Source organism: Hemicordylus capensis, chromosome 2, assembly GCF_027244095.1.
Source record: "Hemicordylus capensis ecotype Gifberg chromosome 2, rHemCap1.1.pri, whole genome shotgun sequence".
Lineage (NCBI taxonomy): Eukaryota > Metazoa > Chordata > Lepidosauria > Squamata > Cordylidae > Hemicordylus > Hemicordylus capensis.
Window position 1 is genome coordinate 177,509,224 of NC_069658.1, and position 17,796 is coordinate 177,527,019.

Below are 17,796 nucleotides of genomic sequence, written 5' to 3' on the forward strand. Positions count from 1 at the left end.
CCTGCCCTTAAAGTCAACCCCCCACACACACACTTTTGAGCCCCACCCCCACCTGGTCTGTGCACATCCCTATCAGCTGAAGCTCACAACCCTGATTCCAACACTTCTGAATGTTTTATTTGACTGCTTCAGGGAGTGACGCGAATGTCCAAGGCAAGCGCCGCATGTTTATCAGTCACATGAAATGCAAGGAATCTCTGCAGTTGGAGGTGAACACAGCCTATGTGATCTGGGGTCTCAGCACGGACATGTGGCCCACAAAAAATGAGTAAGTGCTGTATTGCATTTCATTTATTGCTGAAATATATACCCTGCCTTCCCACCGTAAGTCCACAAAGCACTCCACAACATATTCAAAATGCAATACAAAATGCATTACAACTTTTAAAAGAGCAGCAGCAAGCCAAAGAAGTGGCATAAAAGACATAATAGTACCTCAGTGGCTACCTCCACAGATTTCTCAGGTACCATGGAGGGAGGACCCTTGTGGTTGCAAATGACATTTTCATAGGGCGTAGACAGGGCTGTAAAACATCATCCCCCATGATGCTAACAGCCCTTTACACATACTTGTAATGGTGTGGTTGCCACCACTTCTGCAGTCACTCCCACATCTCTCAGAAATGTATAATGCTTTCCCGCATGTGGTTCAGCTTTACAGCACAATTACACAATATGCAAGTGATACATGTCCTGCGGTGGTCTTTTCTACTGCTGCAGTGGGCTACACATCCCTCTCTCCTTTGCTTCTGTGGAACCTAAATAAATTATTTACATTGGCATTTCCCACCACAAACACATGAAATGTGAATGTTAACATGTGTTCCTAAACACATGTACACACAAAGGAGCCTAACCACCTACAGCCCGCACCCCCCTGCTGTGCACATACAGCATGTGTTTAGGAACATGCATTAGTTAGTTTTTCATTCACATGTTTGCTGTAGGAAATATGCATGTAAGAGCCTACATCATTCACAAGCCCCACATGAAATGTGAAACAGTTTGCACTCTAGGGATTCATTTTAAAGCGAGTTTCTCTGACTTAGCTTGGATGTTCTTGGGAAATTGTTTCTCCCCCCGAAGGGAAATTGAAAGTCTTATTTCCATTCCTGCTTTGCTTCGGCTGGCTTGAGAGATGAGAGATTCCTAGGTCAATGTACTGCTGCATACCAGGAACCTTTCCAGACTGCCAGCTTTAGTGCAGGAGGAAGTGGTCTAACATCAGATAGCTTAGGGCAAGAGTAGTAAAGGCAGAAATAAACGGATATAAACATTTTCAAGCATAATTCGGAGTAAAGCTGGGGCTGTTCCTATTCCTATATCTTATGAAGTTTGGCTACAATTCTTTAGGTTTTTTCCAAGCAGGGATTGTTCACACTGTATGCTTTCCCTGCTGTCCTTCTGGTCCATTTTTGGCCAATGGGGTTGCAGAGGAGGCAGGCACCCCACCTCTTTCTTCCTATTCAAGTGTGCAAGGAAAGAAGAAGCGACAATTATAACGTGTAATCTGAAAAGCTCCCAGGCACATTTTTAGCACAGGATAGCAGGACTCTGTGACCTAAATTTGAAGCTGATTGGTCAATTGGTTGGTTTTTAATAATGTTTTTAGACAGAGAGGGTATTTCACTTTTTTTGTTTTCCCATTGATCTTGTGCAAGACTGCAATCGACTTCCAGGTGGCAGGCTTGCACAAGATTGATGGGGAAATAAAACAAAAAAAGGGATGCACGCTCCCTGTCTAAAAACAAATTAAAAATCCATCAATTGACCCATTGGCTTCAAATTTAATACACTATGCCTGGTTTCAGAGCTCCAGGCCAGCCCTTCCCAACTAATGCATTTTTTCTAATTTTCTGTTGACCTCAACGTTAAAAAACCATGTAGCTGCTATAGAGAAACGTGGCAGCCTTGCTACAGACCCATGGAAATTTATTTATTTTTTAAACCATGAATCAGGCTTTTCTTCATAAAGGAATAATTTTTTTTATTGAAGAAGAAGAAGAAATAAATGAATAAACAGAAATTGACTCCAGGGCACAGGAAACAAGTCTGCCCAATATGTCAGCAGACAATTGGTAAAGCCACATCTCCATCTCCCCTTGAGCTGCTTTATCTGTGGGGTCTCTCCACACATCAGAAGCATACTCTGCAGAATGATGGAGTATCCCAGGAAAATATTTTAGAAAGTGTACTACTTTTTGGATTTAGATGCTTTGAGTTAAGCTCCACTCATAAAGATAAAACCTGAGTAATTCTGCTTGCTATGTGAATAGTACCTTGCTGTCTCAGTAATGAATTCAGGTTAAATCCCACCCTCGTATGACGCACCCCAAGCCTCAGCATGTGAAAGCGCTGTAAAAGCCCCATGCAGAAAAGCTCCAGATGATGGCTGCGTGCTCCTCTGCAGTATCCAGGCTAGCCAATTTACCTGTGGAGCAAAGATTTAAAGTTTTACCTCTCCTCTTTCTAGTGTCAACTACATTGTTAGCAAGGATACCTGGATTGAGAAATGGCCAAGTGATGAGGAATGTGATGAGGAGGAGTTCCAGGAACTGTGCAATGATTTCATCGAGTTCTCCAATTCATTGACCATTTTGGGCTGTCAGAATTAACTACAGAAGCATTGCCTGCAGCGGACAACTTGCTTAAGATGGGTTTGAGCCAATGCTCAACCTTATCCCTGACGTTCCAGTTTCTTATCGCTTTTACTCTCCTATATCCTCCTCCCTGATTGTTTGTGTATAAAATAAAAGACTGATTTCTCACTGTGTTGGCATGTTTATTGTTTAAGATACAAACTCCTGTTTAAAGCTTCTTCAGGATTAAAAGCCAAAGACCATTGCTTGATCTAGAAGCACTTAGCCCTGTAGTAATGATGAAGCCAAGTGGGTGTGACCCTGATCACTACCTAGATGGGAGAATGCTAGAAGTTCCATGTCAATCACTCTGAGCCTTCTTGGGATACATATGTACAATAACTAATTTAAAAGGCTTCAAGGTGCAACCAGTGAGTACCTAAGAAAGCCTGGATGAACACAGTACATATTTGATATACTGGAGAAGTGCTTTACTTAGTCATACCTGAGAAGCCACAGCTGTGAAAGTCTTCCATATCTCAGTGTTTTGCCTTGTCGTCTATAATTCTGTGAATTTTACATCTAAGCCTCAAAAACCACACAGCAAAAGTACCAGATCTTTGATGGGCTGAAACTGGATTACCCAGTTTTGTGACTGTTTTTGCAAGTGTCGAAAAACACTTCTTTTTTCCTGAGATTTTTTGACACTGCTTTGCAAATGTACTTGTATTGTTCCAGTGCAGTTCAGTGTGGTTTTGTTCCTCTAGGAGCCTGCTTCTGCTCGGCTTAATTCCCTTCCTTCCTTGGTTCTCTTGTCCCCTCAGCCTCATTTGCCTCTCTGCTAGCTATTGCTTTAGGTGCTTTTGTCAGTTGTGACATGACACTACAGCTAACGAGTATGTCACTGATACCCATACACAAATGACACATTAAGTACCAGTGAGGGCAAAGAGAGTGGTGCTGAGCAAAAACTGGGGGAAGGAGAACCAACAGTACTGAAACAATGAAAGCGTTCAACAAGATATGGGGTTTGGCAGGGCAGTGGGGTAAACAGCTGTGTCAGGCTAATTTCAGAGTAGATATTCTCGGTTGCTGCAATCAAGGCATCTCATTGGGTTATCCTCGTCACGTGCTCCTGGGCAGAACTATGTAAATTCTAATGGAAAGCCTTTAGAGCCGGACGGGGATAACCCCGCCCCAGTTCTTATAGTCCTGCGTTGCTCCTGGCAGGTTTTTTGTCCTCCTCTCTTGTGGTCAGTTTGAGATTGTTGATCTGTGCGTTTGTTACTCCCTCTGTTTTTCCTCACTGTTCACTGCCTTTTCCTCTGTCTTTAAAAGTATTTTTTTAAAAAAGTTGTCTGTCTACTCCTTCCTTCCCCTGCTCCCCCCCTCCCACCTTCTGCCCCCCTGTTCGATCCCCAGTGTATGGAGCACGCAGGGAGGGTTTTGAACATTTGTGTCCCAAGGGGAAGAGCAAGATCAGGGTTCCCTCGGGGCGTTAGAGCACCTGGTTCCAGCCTCCCGCCCTCCAGCAGCGTGCTAAGGGCTATAATCAAGCCGACGGCTGCAGAAGTCTCCCGCCTCCCTGTTCCTTTCTCGGCGGTCTCTGGTCCGTCCGAGCAGGCAGTGAGAGAGGTTCCCTGCTGTCTCCCGCCTGCGAGTGGTGAGAGCGGGAACAAAACGGAAGGGGAGCAAGAAGGCAGCCTGCCGCAGAAGCGCCTGACACGCAGCTCGGCGGCTGCAATTAACTCAGAACAAACGCAGCGGGAGGAGCAGGCACAAGCTGCATTTGCGCTTCTTAACAAAAGGCTGCAAACGGGGGTGGCTAGGCCTCTCGCTAATTCTCCTCCTTCACAAGCTGAGATTAGAGCGATAGTGGAGGGAGTCCAAATGGCGGCAAAATCGGGTGCCTCAGGAGGAGGACAAGATGGCGGCCGCTCACAAAGCGCTTCAGAAAAGCCCGCCAAAAAGTTGGATGAGACGCAGGGTGACAAGGAGCTGCTGAATCCGTGTGGGGTGAGCTGTGATATCGGGGAAGGGGTTTTTGGTCAAGCTGGTCCTAGGCGGGCTGCCCAACCCAATCCTCAGGATATACCTAGATCTGTGCCACCAGAATGGCAAGCTTGGTTGAAAAATGCCATTGTGGATACAGTATTCCAATTGAAACCCACAAAGGGTCATAAAAAATCAAAGAAACGTAAACACATTCCCTCATCCTCAGAGAGTTCCTCTGATTCTAGCTCACCTGTACCTACCCCCTAAAAAGGCAAAGTACAAGCGCAAGCATGTAAAGGAGAAAAAGAAGCCCATAAAACCAGTGTCGATACATTCCTCAGAGCTTTCAGGGGAGGAGTCAGAGGATCCTACCCCCAAGGACATTAGACCCAGGGGAAAGGATAAAAAACTGAACCCAATGCCCATGTGGGATGAGGACATCACCGTGGGTCCGACAGGTCTGGGTATAGCAGGCCAGGACCCAGAGGACCAGGGCCCAGATAAGGAGGAAGGGGAATGGTCTGGGGCAGAGGAATTTGAACATTCTCAAGCCTCTCGGCACCTTTTCTTCCCCTTATGACTAAGATTATCACCACCATAGGGCTACAGTCTAAGTTAAACTCTGAGCCAGTTCAGACTCATAAGGGGGACTTAGTATTTCCTAAAGCTAAGCCACGTGATATGTTGCTGCCTATGCCAGATTGCTTTACAGAGGCAATAAAAGGAGAGAGGACCATGCCGGCATTGCACAAGAAACCTGTTCCAGCAACTACATGCTTCTATACTTTCCAGCAAGAGACGTCCGACCTACTCAATACTAGGGGTATGCACGGAACCACCACACTGCGGTCCGACACTGGGGTGGGGGGTCGCTTTAAGAGTGGCGGGAGGGTTTACTTACCCCTCCCGCCGCTTTCCCTCTCTGGCGCCGTAAAGTTCAGAGTAAATGGGGCGGCAGGATACCTCCCTGCCGCCCCTTCCCCGCTGCTCCTCTGCAAACTTCCCAATAGGAGGTATCCTGCCGCCCCATTTACTCTGAACTTTACGGAGCCAGAGAGGGAAAGCGGCGGGAGGGGTAAGTAAACCCGCCACTCTTAAAGCTACCCCCCACCCCCAAACTGAACCACCGAGGTCTGGACAGGTCCGGACAGGTCGGGAGGCCTTTTCAATGGCCTCCGGACCAGTCCGGGCCCATCCCTACTCAAGACCCCCAGTACCGATGCGCCAATCATCCAGTTGGTCACTGGTTCATTGATCCCACAGGATGGGGAAGCCTCATTGAAGGATCTCTCGGAAAAGAAGGTGGAATTTGCCTTCAGACGGGTGCACAATAATGCATCTTTGGCAACACGGTCCTCCGCAGCTGCGTCTATGGCGGCTAGAGCCAGCCTACTTTGGCTTAATGACTTGATTGATGAGACCCCGGCTCAGACAACAGTTAGTTAAGCTCCAACGGGCCCAGGCATTTGTGGCAGATACCACACTGGACTCAATTAAATATGCCTCTAGGGCATCGGCTGCCGCAGTCATGGGTAGACGTCACCTCTGGCTGAAGGGTTGGCAGGCGGATGTCACTTCAAAAACAAACCTGGCAGCAGTCCCCTACGATAGCTCCAAACTATTTGGGGACTCAGCTCTCAAGGACGTGCTGGTGGAGTCAAAGGGTAACAGAAAAGCGATGCCTACTGCCACCAAAAAAGGGGATAAAGTTCCTTTTAAAAGGCCCTTCCAGCCCTTTCGTTCCTTTCGCCCCTTTCAGGGGGCGTGACAGAGATTTTAGAGCACAAAGAGGAGCATGGTCACGCCAACGTTTCCATTCCAAAAATGTCCCAAATAGACAGGCCTTCAACCAGGGCAAGCAACAAGGCAAACAGCAGTTCTGACACAGAGGACTCCTCACTGGGGGGGTCGCCTCTCAAAATTCCTACACATTTGGAAACAGACTGTAACGGACTCTTGGGTCCTCAACCTTATCAAGTCAGGATATAGAATAGAAATGAACTCCCTTCCTCGCTCTCAGTTCCTTCCTACCCCCCAATCTCATTATATTACCAAACATGCAGACGTAAAGTCAGCTATTCAACACCTTCTGGAAATAGGGGCGGTGGAAAAGGTGCCAACTTCTCAGGTGGGGAGGGGAGTTTATTCTGTTCTCTTCACCGTACCCAAGAAGGACGGGTCAAAGAGAGCAGTGCTAGACTTGAAACATCTAAACAAGCACGTTAGAGCGTAAAAATTCTGGATGGAGTCTCTACGGTCCATCACGGAGTCCCTGCAACACGGAGACCTACTCTCTTCTATCGACTTAAAGGAAGCATACCTGCACACACCAATCCGTCCAGTAAGCAGACGCTTTTTGCGTTTCAAGTATGCGGGGGTCGATTATCAGTACAGGGCCCTACCATTCGGTCTGTCCTCGGACCCCAGAATCTTCACCAAAGTCTTGGCACCAGTCATGGCACACCTGCGCCTACAGGGTGTCCATGTTTTTGCTTATCTGGACGACCTGCTCGTGAAATCGAGGTCACCAGAGTCAGCAACATCCGATCTAGCGGTGACATTGGCTACCCTGGAACAACACGGGTTCTTAATAAACAGGAAGAAAAGCCACCTGATGCCTTCTCACAGGATCTTGCACCTAGGGGTGCTTATAGACACCTTACAGGATCGCCTCTTTCTACCAAAAGACAGAATTCGAACTCTGATCTCGGAAACCCAAATGGCATTCCATGCATGGGAGACACTCGTGCTATCCTTAGCAAGGCTTCTAGGTCTAATGGTGTCCACCTTACAGGCAGTACCTTGGGTGAGATTCCACCTCAGAGAGCTGCAGTGGCTCCTGTTGGCATTCCAGTCACTCATATCGAGAAAACGGAACATATTGCTCAAGCATTTGTAATCTTCTTTCTCTTCCAGGTTCTTGATCTTGCTTCCATTGGGCAGTTCTATTCCTTCTGTTTTTCTTATTTTTCCTCTGTTCGTTATTAATGCAGCACACTTGTCTAGTCCAAACTCCATTGCTATATCGCTACTGAATACTGGACAGTGCTTAGCAGTGATTCAATTTCTGACTGGGACTTTGCATACAACTTCAGATCGTCCATGTACAGCAGATGGTTGATTTTACTTGATGTTTTAGATGCTTGGTATCCGAGGCTTGTTTTGTTTAGTATTTGTGAAAGTGGGGTCATGGCGATTACAAACAGCAGAGGGGATAGTGAGTCCCCTTGGAAAATGCCTCTTCTAATGCTAACCTGTCCAAGTGTCTCGCCACTGATTGTTAACTGTGTACTCCACATGCTCATTGCTTTTTAAATAAATATCTGAATGTTTTTGCTGGCACCAGTTGTTTCTAAACATTTTAGTATCCATGTGTGAGGCAATGAATCAAAGACTTTCTTGTAGTCAATCCATGCAACACTTAGATTTGTTTTTCTTCTCTTGCAGTTTTCTAAAATCATTTTGTCAATCAGCAGCTGGTCTTTTGTGCCTCTGGTGTTCGGGCAATTTCCTTTCTGTTCAACTGGAAGCTGTTTGTTAGTTAATAAGTGTTGTATCACTTCATCTGCTATTATTCCAGTTAGTAATTTGAACATGGTTGGCAGGCAGGTTATCGGTCTATAATTACTTGGAACTGCACCTTTTGCTGGGTCTTTCATGATGAGATGAGTTTTCCCAGTTGTTAGCCATTGTTCAATATCACCTCCTTGCAAAATGTGATTGAACTGTTTTGATAGTTCTTTATGAAGGCTTGTTAGGTGTTTAAGCCAAAAGCCATGCAGTTCATCATCGCCTGGAGCAGTCCAATTTTTAATTTTCTTTGCTCTTTCACTTATTAATTCTGGTGTTATGATTAGATCTTGCATTTGTTGGTTACATTTTTTGACCTCTTTCATCCAGCCTGCTTTTTTATTATAATCTATTGGATTGTCCCATAATTTCCCCCAGAATTGCACTGTTTCTTCTTTATTTGGTGTTTCTAGGTTTCTTGCAGTTTCTCCTTCTATGCTTTGGTAGAAACATCTCTGATTTGACTGGAATTGGAGATTCTGCCTGTGTTGTGTAGTTCTGGCTTCATATCTGCTAATCTTCTTTGACACTGCTGTTATTTGCTGCTTTATTATTTCCAGGACTTCTCTAATTCTCCTTGAATCTAGGTGGTATTTTTGGATCAGATACTGTTTGGTGTTTTCATTCTTCAGCTTCTTGTCTTTCATATCTTTCAGTTTACTAACATCTGATCTAAGCCTGGAGATTTTATTTCTAATCTAATCTTCCATTTAGGTGATGTACTGCTTTCTTTTTTTACAGGTCCACTGATCTTATATCCGAGCTCTTGTGTTGTTATTGTTGCTGCACTGTACATTAGTTGGTTTGTTTCTTGCAAATTATTGGTTGTTATTTCTGCAAGTGCAGCATTGACGTCTTTTAATGCCTGAGCAAGTTGTTTTTTGGCAACTGTTTTTAGAGCTGGAAGTCGAACCCTGGTGGTTGTTTGGTTCATGTGCTCAGTTATTTTTTGCTTTAGTTCTTGTTGCTTTTCTGTTAAACGGCATTCGGGTTTTTGAGGTGAAGGCAAAGGGGCGGTTGCCTGGTTTTGATTTTGAAACAGTTCAGTAACAAATTAATGATGATGATGATGATTACATTTATATCCCGCTCTCCCTCCAAGGAGCCCTGAGCGGTGTACTACATACTTGAGTTTCTCTTTTACAACAACCCTGTGAAGCAGGTTAGGCTGAGAGAGAAGTGACTGGCCCAGAGTCACCCAGCTAGTTTCATGGCTGAATGGGGATTTGAATTCGGGTCTCCCTGGTCCTAGTCCAGCACTCTAACCACTACACCACGCTGGCTCTCTAATTGCAGAGGGATTGGGCAAAGGTCTAGTTTTTGGTGGATAGTTGAAGGTTTAGTGTCTTTGAGGAAGATTTGGGGCATAAAGTGGGATCTGGGGTGAAAGAGTGTGGTGAGGTGGTAGTGCCTAATGGGTGGAGGCTACCACCCAAATTGCAGAGGGATTGGGCAAAGGGCTAGTTTTTGGTGAATAGTTGAAGTTTACTCATCTTTAAGGTTTTTCCCTATAAGGTATAATGGAGGTTTCAGCAGCCCCATAAGTGCACTTGGAGGGCGCTGGGGTGGCCCAGAGTGAGTGGTGGTGTAGTGCACATAGGGTGCCAGTCACTCCCATGGGGTTGCTAACCCATGGGGTACAGGGTTTTGTTGTTTCTGAGGTGGTCTGAGTGTAGATTGTATGGTAGCAAAATGAGAGTGGATTCATGGTTTTTACTGAATATCTCATTTGCTACCAGAGAATCTACACTCAGAACACCTTAGAAACAACAGAACCCTGAACCCCATGGGCTAGAAACCCATGGGGTGGCTGGCACCCTCTGTTCACTACACCACCACTCACTCTGGGCCACCCCAGCACCCCCCAAGTGCAGTTATGGGGCTGCTGAAACCTACATGATTTCCTATGGAAAACTTCAACAATTCACCAAAAACCAGCCCTTTGCCCAATCCCTCTGCAATTTGGGTGGTAGCCTCTACCCATTAGGCACTTAACTTAAACTGAGTAGTACCTCACTGCCTTGAGGGTGGGAGTGGGGTGTAGTTGGCACATGGCAGTTGACAATTGGCACTGTCTAAAAGACAGTCAAAATGAATAGAAGAAATGAAGGTGTGTAATGAATCCTCATAAGGATTCATTGAGTAAAAGTTATTATACACCAAAGAATCCAAACACTTAAAAAATAGTGACCACACATTTTGCTCCATAACTCCACTTCTATAAGGGCTAGAGCTTAGCTTAGTTTTTTAAATGAAAGCTGCGAATCTGGGGAAATTAATAGGACAGATCCGAAACCCGAATCGATTCGAATCAAATCAGCCACGATTCGATTTGTACCCGAATCTAGCCACAGGGGTGATTCGTTTTGTCTCCGAATCACCTGAATCAGCTAGATTTGGGTACAAATCGATTTGTATCCGAATCAATTTGCACATCCCTAAAAATTAGCTAAAAACTTGGACCCAGTTAAAATAAAGTTTAAAAATCCTCCAGATACAAACTAGAGATTAAATTCACTAAAAAGCTTCTCTAAAGAGGAGGGTCTTCAATAGGAAGAAGGAACTTGGTGAAGTGCCTCTGAGAAGGCATTCCAAAGCTGAGGGGTCACTACTGAAAAGGCCCTGTCATCTCATATGCTACCAAAGAATCTACAGGCTGGGCTCAGGCTGGCAACAAGGCAGGCATAGGCAATGGCATGGCATCTCTCAAGGGGGTGAAAAAAATTCTTCTGGAACAAAAAAGCAATGCAGCAGATAAACCCATTCCCAGGCTGGCATGCAGTAGCCCTGGCAGGCTGGGCTCAGGCCGGCAATAAGGCAGGCAGGCATAGGAAATGGCATGGCATCATCATGGCAACTTGAGGCATGCCATGCAATGCAAACTAGTTCTCTCTCTCTCTCTTCAATGAGGCAGAAAGGCAGAATGGCGAATGAGTAACTAACTTGTTGAATGACAGTGAAAGGAAAGTAGGCCGATTAGTTCTTGCTAGAAAAACATGTTTGTTGTTTTACAGCAGAATGGTAAAAATGACAGGAACCAGGCACAGAGCCAGACCGCCAGCAGCCCATGTCCGGCCACGCCGGCGGCCCCGCTCATCCCGACCCCCGCGTTTGATGTCAGACACGGGGGCTAGCCACGTGCATCCTAAAATTTTAGAGGACAATATTGAGCCGGAGCTGAGCCGGAAGTGGGAAGTGGGCTGGGCCGAAAGCAGCAAGACAATAACCCAAAGCATTAAAGCAAGTCTACCACAGAATGGCTGAGGAAGAAGAGATTTCGTGTTTTGGGGTGGCCAAGGCAAAGCCTTGAACTAAACCCAATTGAAATGTTGTAGCAAGACATGAAGTGAGCTGTTCGTGCAAGAAAGCCCTTAAATGTCACAGAGCAGAAACAGTTTTGTATGGACAAATGGGCCACAATTCCTCCAAGTTGATGTGAGAGATTGATCCAGGGGTGTAGCCACCATTGGGCAACCGGGTTCAAGGAATCCGGGCCACCACCCCTCAGGGGCCATGCCTCACGGTCCGGACACACACACACACCTCTGCGTCTGATGGAGCGCTGGCCCCAATCTAGCTCCTGGCCCCAATCTAGCCCCAAACTAGCTCCTGAACGGGGCCACATGGCCCCGTTCAGGAGTTGGATGGCCAGCGCTGCATTGGCAGTGCGGCCAGAAGCAGCTCTTCCTGCCTTTAAGGCAGGGAAAAGCCACTCTTGGCTGCACTGTGAACACAGCACCAGCCTGGATCTAATTCCCGAACGGGGCCGCGCGGCTCAGTTCAGGAGCCAGACCACGCCCGCCCCCCATCTGACATCTGACATAGGGGGTGGGGCAAGAGGGGCGGCTGCAGTGGCCAGACACGGGCAGCCTGTGGTCTGGCTCCGCTAGTGGACTGATCACCAATTACAGGACACATTTAGTTGCAGTTACTGCTGCTCAAGAAGATGCCACCAGTTACTGAATGAAGAGTTCACATATTTTCCACACAAGGATGTTTGTTGCTGAATCTTTCTGTTGGGTGAATATTCAGAATACATCCTTTTTGCCTGAGTTACTTATTCAATGGGGTTGCCTTTCTCTCTTATCAGGGTTTAGCTTAGGATCTAATCATGTTTGGAATAAGAATTGTGCTAACGTACAGACCATCCTAGAGGATGGTTCACAAACCTTTTCTCAGCACTGTATGTAGGTATGTGCCCATGGTACCCAGCCTCTGCTGCCGCTGCATGCTGGATCGTGCTGAAGATTGACAATAATGTGGTGAAAAGATCTGGAACAGCGTAGCAGGCTTTTTTACAAGAATGTAAATTAACCTTGCCTTGATGAAATAATCAAAATGAAATAATCATGCCTTGTTGAAAGGAACAGCCCTCACTAAGTACTTAGTCAGCAATTGTGATGGAGATGCTAGAGTGCAGTGGGGAGGGGAAGGCAGCTTGGAACTGCAAACACCTAAATACAAGTAGTGTCTACAAATACTTATATACCACTTTTCAACAGAAGTGTTCAAAGCAGCTTAAATAGCTAGATAAATAAATAAATAAATGGCTCCCTGTCCCCAAAGGGCTCACAATCTAAAAGGAAATATAAGGTAGACACCAGCAACAACCTGTGCTGTGCTGGTGTTAGATTGTTGCTGTCCCTCTGCTAAATATAAGAGAATCACTACTACTACTACTACTACTACTACTACTACTACTACTACAATATTTATATACTGCTCTTCAACCAAAGTTCTCACACTGGTTTACATAGAAAAATAATACATAAATAAAATGGTCCCCTGTCCCCAAAGGACTCACAATCTAAAAAGAAACATAAGGCAGATACCAGCAACAGTCACTGGAGGGATGCTGTGTTGGGGTTGGATAGGGCCAGTTGCTCTCCCCCTGCTAAATATAAGAGAATCACCACTTTGAAAGATGCCTCTTTGCTTAGTTACTATTTTAAAAGGTTCCTCTTTGTTCAGTTTGTATGGGTTCAATACTGTTGAACACATTTAAAGTTCTTTAATGTACTAATGATTTTAATAAAATAAAATCTAATTCTGATAAAATTAAAACGTGGCAAACCATGTGTTTGTCAACCCATCCAATTCCTTCCCTTTGTCCTCATTGGTTAGAATGCTGGCAGGTGGGAACAGGTTTGCTACTTACAGAACAACTAGGTAGATTACATTTTTTGTGTGTATTTCTTTGTAAGCAAAGGGGCAAAAGATTTAGTTTTTTGTTTAGAGAAGCTGAGTATTCGTGGAAAATGTCTGGAATATCCCCAAGGGAGTTAGGCCCCCTCATAGTTCCACTGTAAGCAAGCCCCACATTGTGGTTACAAATATGAATAAAGTCCATGGCTGCTTTAAGACTTCAACTGAAAGCCGCAGTCAATCAACCAGGGAAATATCTGACCAGATACTAGTTATAAAATGAGAATTTTCCAGCCAAGAAGCTACTATTATTGGTTTCCCATCACACCCAGCATTTGTTTTTTCCAATAAATAAAGTAAGTAAATGTATTTATTGTTGTAACTACTGGTCATAACATAACAAAACATATAACATAACATAACATTAAAACAGAACAAAAACATGAAATAGAACATAAGCGTAACATAACAGAAAAAGAAGGGGGGCAGAGAAATCTTAATAAAATACAGTTTAAAATAACCTAAAAAATCTGTCTGCAGTTATATCAATACATAAAGCATATAGAATAAGACTAGACCTCTACAATTTAGAGAAAGGCTTAGTAGATACAAATTTCTTTCTAAGTTTAAAAGACAATAAAGCAAAGGTAGCAACTTGGTAACTATGGAATCGCATCCACACGAAGGTAGTTTAAATATGTTACATCTGAGCCCTTAAATGTTTCAATAATCTGCCTCCATGTCCCCCTGCCCCCGATCACATCATAAAAGGGGCAGTGTAAGACATAATGGATCATTTCCATCACTTGCTCTGAACCACAATGGCAAGGACGCTGCTTCACCAGGAATTATTCATTTTTATTTTTATTTATTTAACATATTTGTGTACCACCCAAAACGCAAGTCTCTGGTGATTTACAACAAAACAATAAAAACAACAAATAAAAAGGTTAAAACATTACAACAATTTAAAATTTAAAATGTTAAAACTATTAAGTACCATCAAACTATTAAAACTGTATCTCATTAAAAGCCTGGGTGAACAAATGTGTCTTGACTGCCTTTTAAAAAGTTGTAAGAGATGGGGAGGCTCTTATTTCAGCAGGGACAGTGTTCCAAAGCCTTGGGACAGCAAGGAAAAAGCCCATCCCTGACCCCGAGTAGCCACCAGATGAGCCAGTGGCAACTGCAGATGAACCTCTCCTGATTATCTCATTGGGCAGTGTGGTTCATAGCGAAGAAGATGTTCTCTTAAATACCCAGGGCCCAAGCTGTTTAGGGCTTTATAGGTTATAACCAAGACCATAGACAGTTCCAAGTTCTGATTCAAGGGAGGAGGGGCACTTACTAGCCCACTCACAACCCTGAACAACTCTGCTGGATGTGAACTTGAGGACAAAATACGGGCTGAAAAGAATCTCCTGTATTGCCAGAGCATAGATCTTCAAATGTGTTCTATCTTGTAATCTGTTGGATTTGAGTCGAGTCTTCCTCCACTTGCGCTCCAGTTGTCTACCTCGCCACTTCAGCCCCTGTAGTTCTTCCATATACCAAGGGGCCAATTTTGAAGCGTGTCAGAGAGGACACTTAGGAGCAATCATGTCTACTGCCCTGGTGAGTTTGCTGTTCCAGTTCTCCACCAGGGCATAAACAGGATCACCTACAGAGCCAACACTAAATCCCTCCAAGGCTTCTTGGAAACCTACTGGATCCAATAACCTTCTCAGGTGGACCATTCTAATGGGTCCCTCGCCCCTGCAAAGGTGGGGATGTGACTGTGAGTCCAACCTTAACTGGTGGTCCATCCATGACAATGGGGAAATCACAGGAATCCCCACTCATGGAACACCACTCTGATGAGAGTGAAAGACCAGATCAAGTGTGTGACCAGCAATGTGCTGGTTACACACCCTTGAGATAGGCCCATTGAGGACTCTTGAGTTAGGCCCATAGTTGTCATGGCCGCTATGAAGTCCTGAGCTGCCCCGGACAAATTGTTCCCCAAGTTGACATTGAAGTCCCCCAGCACCACAAGCTGGGGGGACTCCAACGCCAAACCCGAGACCAAGTCCGTCAGCTCAGTTAGGGACTCCACAGGGTAGCGGGGAAATCAGTACACTGTCGTAAATCTGTTGGCACGGCTGACCCAACAGGTTTTACGAACCCTCCAGCTCCACTTCTGTGAGTCAAGATGGAAATTCTATAGATAAGAGTAGCAGCTTAGCTGCATGAACGAAAGCGAAAAAGGACTCTCAAAGATAAAGTAGTATAAGCAAAATAAAGTCCCTTGAAACAAAACTGGGTACCCCACTCTAGGATAACTGAGCAATAACTGAAATAAAGGAGCAAGGAAGCAGCAAAACAAGGACAGGCTGAAACAAGAAAGGTTGAACAATTAAAGTACAAGGAACACTGTCTGCGGAAGGCAATGTTGCTGACAGTACTGTCTCAGGAACAGTGTCTGCTTGATATAGGGCTCGAGATAACTGGCAACCAATCAGGCTTTCCTGACTCAGCATTTCTATTTCCTCTCCTGTGAGATCTTGTGCCTGCGTGTCTCCCACTGAGCCTTTCTTTTGAGACGTCTTCTTAACACAGGTGAAATTCCAGCTTCCTCCTGATAAGTCTCCTCAGCCCTCATTTCTGCCAGCTATCCAGATTCCCCTGTCTGCTGCTGTTCCACCTCAGCTTCAGAGTTTGTTCTCACAGCCAAGTCCTCCTGCTGTGCTTCTGAGCCTGCTCTCCCAACTAAGTCCTCCCGCTCCTCTTCTGGCTCAGAAGTCTTAGCCATGACATACATCAACAGAAGTCCCAGTCTATTCCTGCTTCCCAAACTTAGGTACATACATTCAATATGGTCAGACACTTCAGCAGGGATCCTAGTCAGGGAGAGGTTATTCTTATAGATCACAGCCACTCCACCTCCTCGCCCACGTCCCTGCACCTGCTCTTCAACAGAGTATCCTGGAGGGAGAAACTGGGACCAGACTGGGCCCCCAGCCTCCCACAACCAAATCTCTGTAATACATACCAGGTCTGCCCCTTCATCCATAATCAAATCATGGATGGTTTTTGACTTATCCTGGACAGACCTGACATTACAGAGGAGCAAGGTGAGGGTCTATGGGAGGCTGGCACTGCTCCCCCAGGTCAAAGAGCTGCCAGGACAGCCGGAAGGGGAAATAATGAATAGATTTCTGACTTCCCTTCCCCTATAATGACATGCTGACCTGCCAACTTTACTTCTTCTATTTCCCATCACCACTGTAATAGCCACCCCATGGTCAGTGGACATGCCCTCCCCAGACAAACCAAGACACATCTGAAACACCCAAGACCTAAAAACAACAGAAGCCAAAATAATACCACCTGGCCCTCGTTGACCCCCGAAGTGTCTCCCCCCAAAGGGCCCCCCTTGGTGTCACCCCTTCGGTGGCGGGCCCACTGCCACAGGGCAGTAGCCCTTTTATAAGCCCAGGAAGATGGCTAGTCTGGGCAGATGGTCCTCACAACTGCTGACTAACTCCCCTTGGCCCCGATCCCACACAGACTCACCCACAGGGCAGCAGCCACATCCCCACATGTTAGGGGGCACACAGGCTGGCAGGCTGACAACAGCAGATGACAGCAACACAGGCTCTCACTACTGGATGAGCAGGTTGCAAAATCTACCTTCAAGATACGCTGTAGGCATGGTTTGAAAGTGTAAGATGGAAAATGCCTTCCTCAGTGGTGCACATGTGAACTTAACCAGATACAGCATGAAACGTCTATCTTTCTTATACTGACACTGAAATTTGATGAAAAAGATGAAAATTGTAAGGACTGCACCACAGCAGCGTTTTGGATAGCATCCCTCTCAAGGAGCCAATCTCTGATGTTTTCTCTGACTTAAGTTAAGAACATAAGAACAGCCCTGCTGGTTCAGGCCCAAGGCCCATCTAGTCCAGCATCCTGTTTCACACACTGGCCCACCAGATGCCTCTGGGAAGCCCACAGGCAAGAGGTATGTGCATGCTCTCTCTCCTGGTGTTGCGCCCCTGCAACTGGTATTGAGCCTCTGAGGTGTCATCATGCCTCTGAGGCTGGAGATGGCCCACAACCACCAGACTAGCAGCCAATAAGAACAATAAGTTCTTCTATGAAGGGCAGGGAATACAATTGCAAAATACAGGATAGCAAGTTGTGTCCACTGATTCCCATCCATATAATACCAGTAGCAGAATTTAACTAAATGATGTTCCAGGAAGCTGTCTAGTTTCTTAAAATAGTTTAGCAACGCCAGATGTGCTCTAACAGATATCGGGGGCAGCCCTATCTCCATTCTTACATAAGCAGCAGGAGTGCCCTGGGGGAGGCCCAGAATTTTCCTTAGGGAATTGCTTTGAACTATTTCCAACTGAGCAGTAACCTTCTCTTCCCACCCCCAGATCTAGCTATTAATTGCTCCCCTTTTAAATATATTTTTAAAAGAAAATAGCCCCCACAGATAGTAATTCCTTCCATT

The 17,796-nt window shown here is 45.5% G+C and overlaps 2 protein-coding genes and 1 long non-coding RNA gene across 4 annotated transcripts in view; 2 read left to right on the forward strand and 1 right to left on the reverse strand.

Annotated features, from left to right (window-relative positions):
• The window catches only part of LOC128346561 (venom factor-like), a 98,201-nt gene extending 95,432 nt beyond the window's left edge, over positions 1–2,769 (forward strand). For both annotated transcript variants that reach the window (XM_053299993.1, XM_053299992.1), the window contains 2 exons: positions 133–268; positions 2,474–2,769. In XM_053299993.1, coding sequence (XP_053155968.1) covers positions 133–268; positions 2,474–2,615 — 278 coding nt within the window. In that variant the 3' untranslated portion in view covers positions 2,616–2,769. The remainder of the gene's footprint in view (positions 1–132; positions 269–2,473) is intronic.
• Positions 351–17,796, reverse strand: part of LOC128346565 (uncharacterized) — an 85,988-nt gene continuing 68,542 nt past the window's right edge. Inside the window, exon 6 of the long non-coding RNA XR_008317050.1 lies at positions 351–1,462. This is a non-coding gene — a long non-coding RNA (uncharacterized LOC128346565). The remainder of the gene's footprint in view (positions 1,463–17,796) is intronic.
• The window catches only part of TNFSF14 (TNF superfamily member 14), a 37,153-nt gene continuing 23,821 nt past the window's right edge, over positions 4,465–17,796 (forward strand). The window contains exon 1 of the mRNA XM_053299996.1: positions 4,465–4,595. Within this exon, the coding sequence (XP_053155971.1) occupies positions 4,470–4,595 (126 nt within the window). The 5' untranslated portion in view covers positions 4,465–4,469. The remainder of the gene's footprint in view (positions 4,596–17,796) is intronic.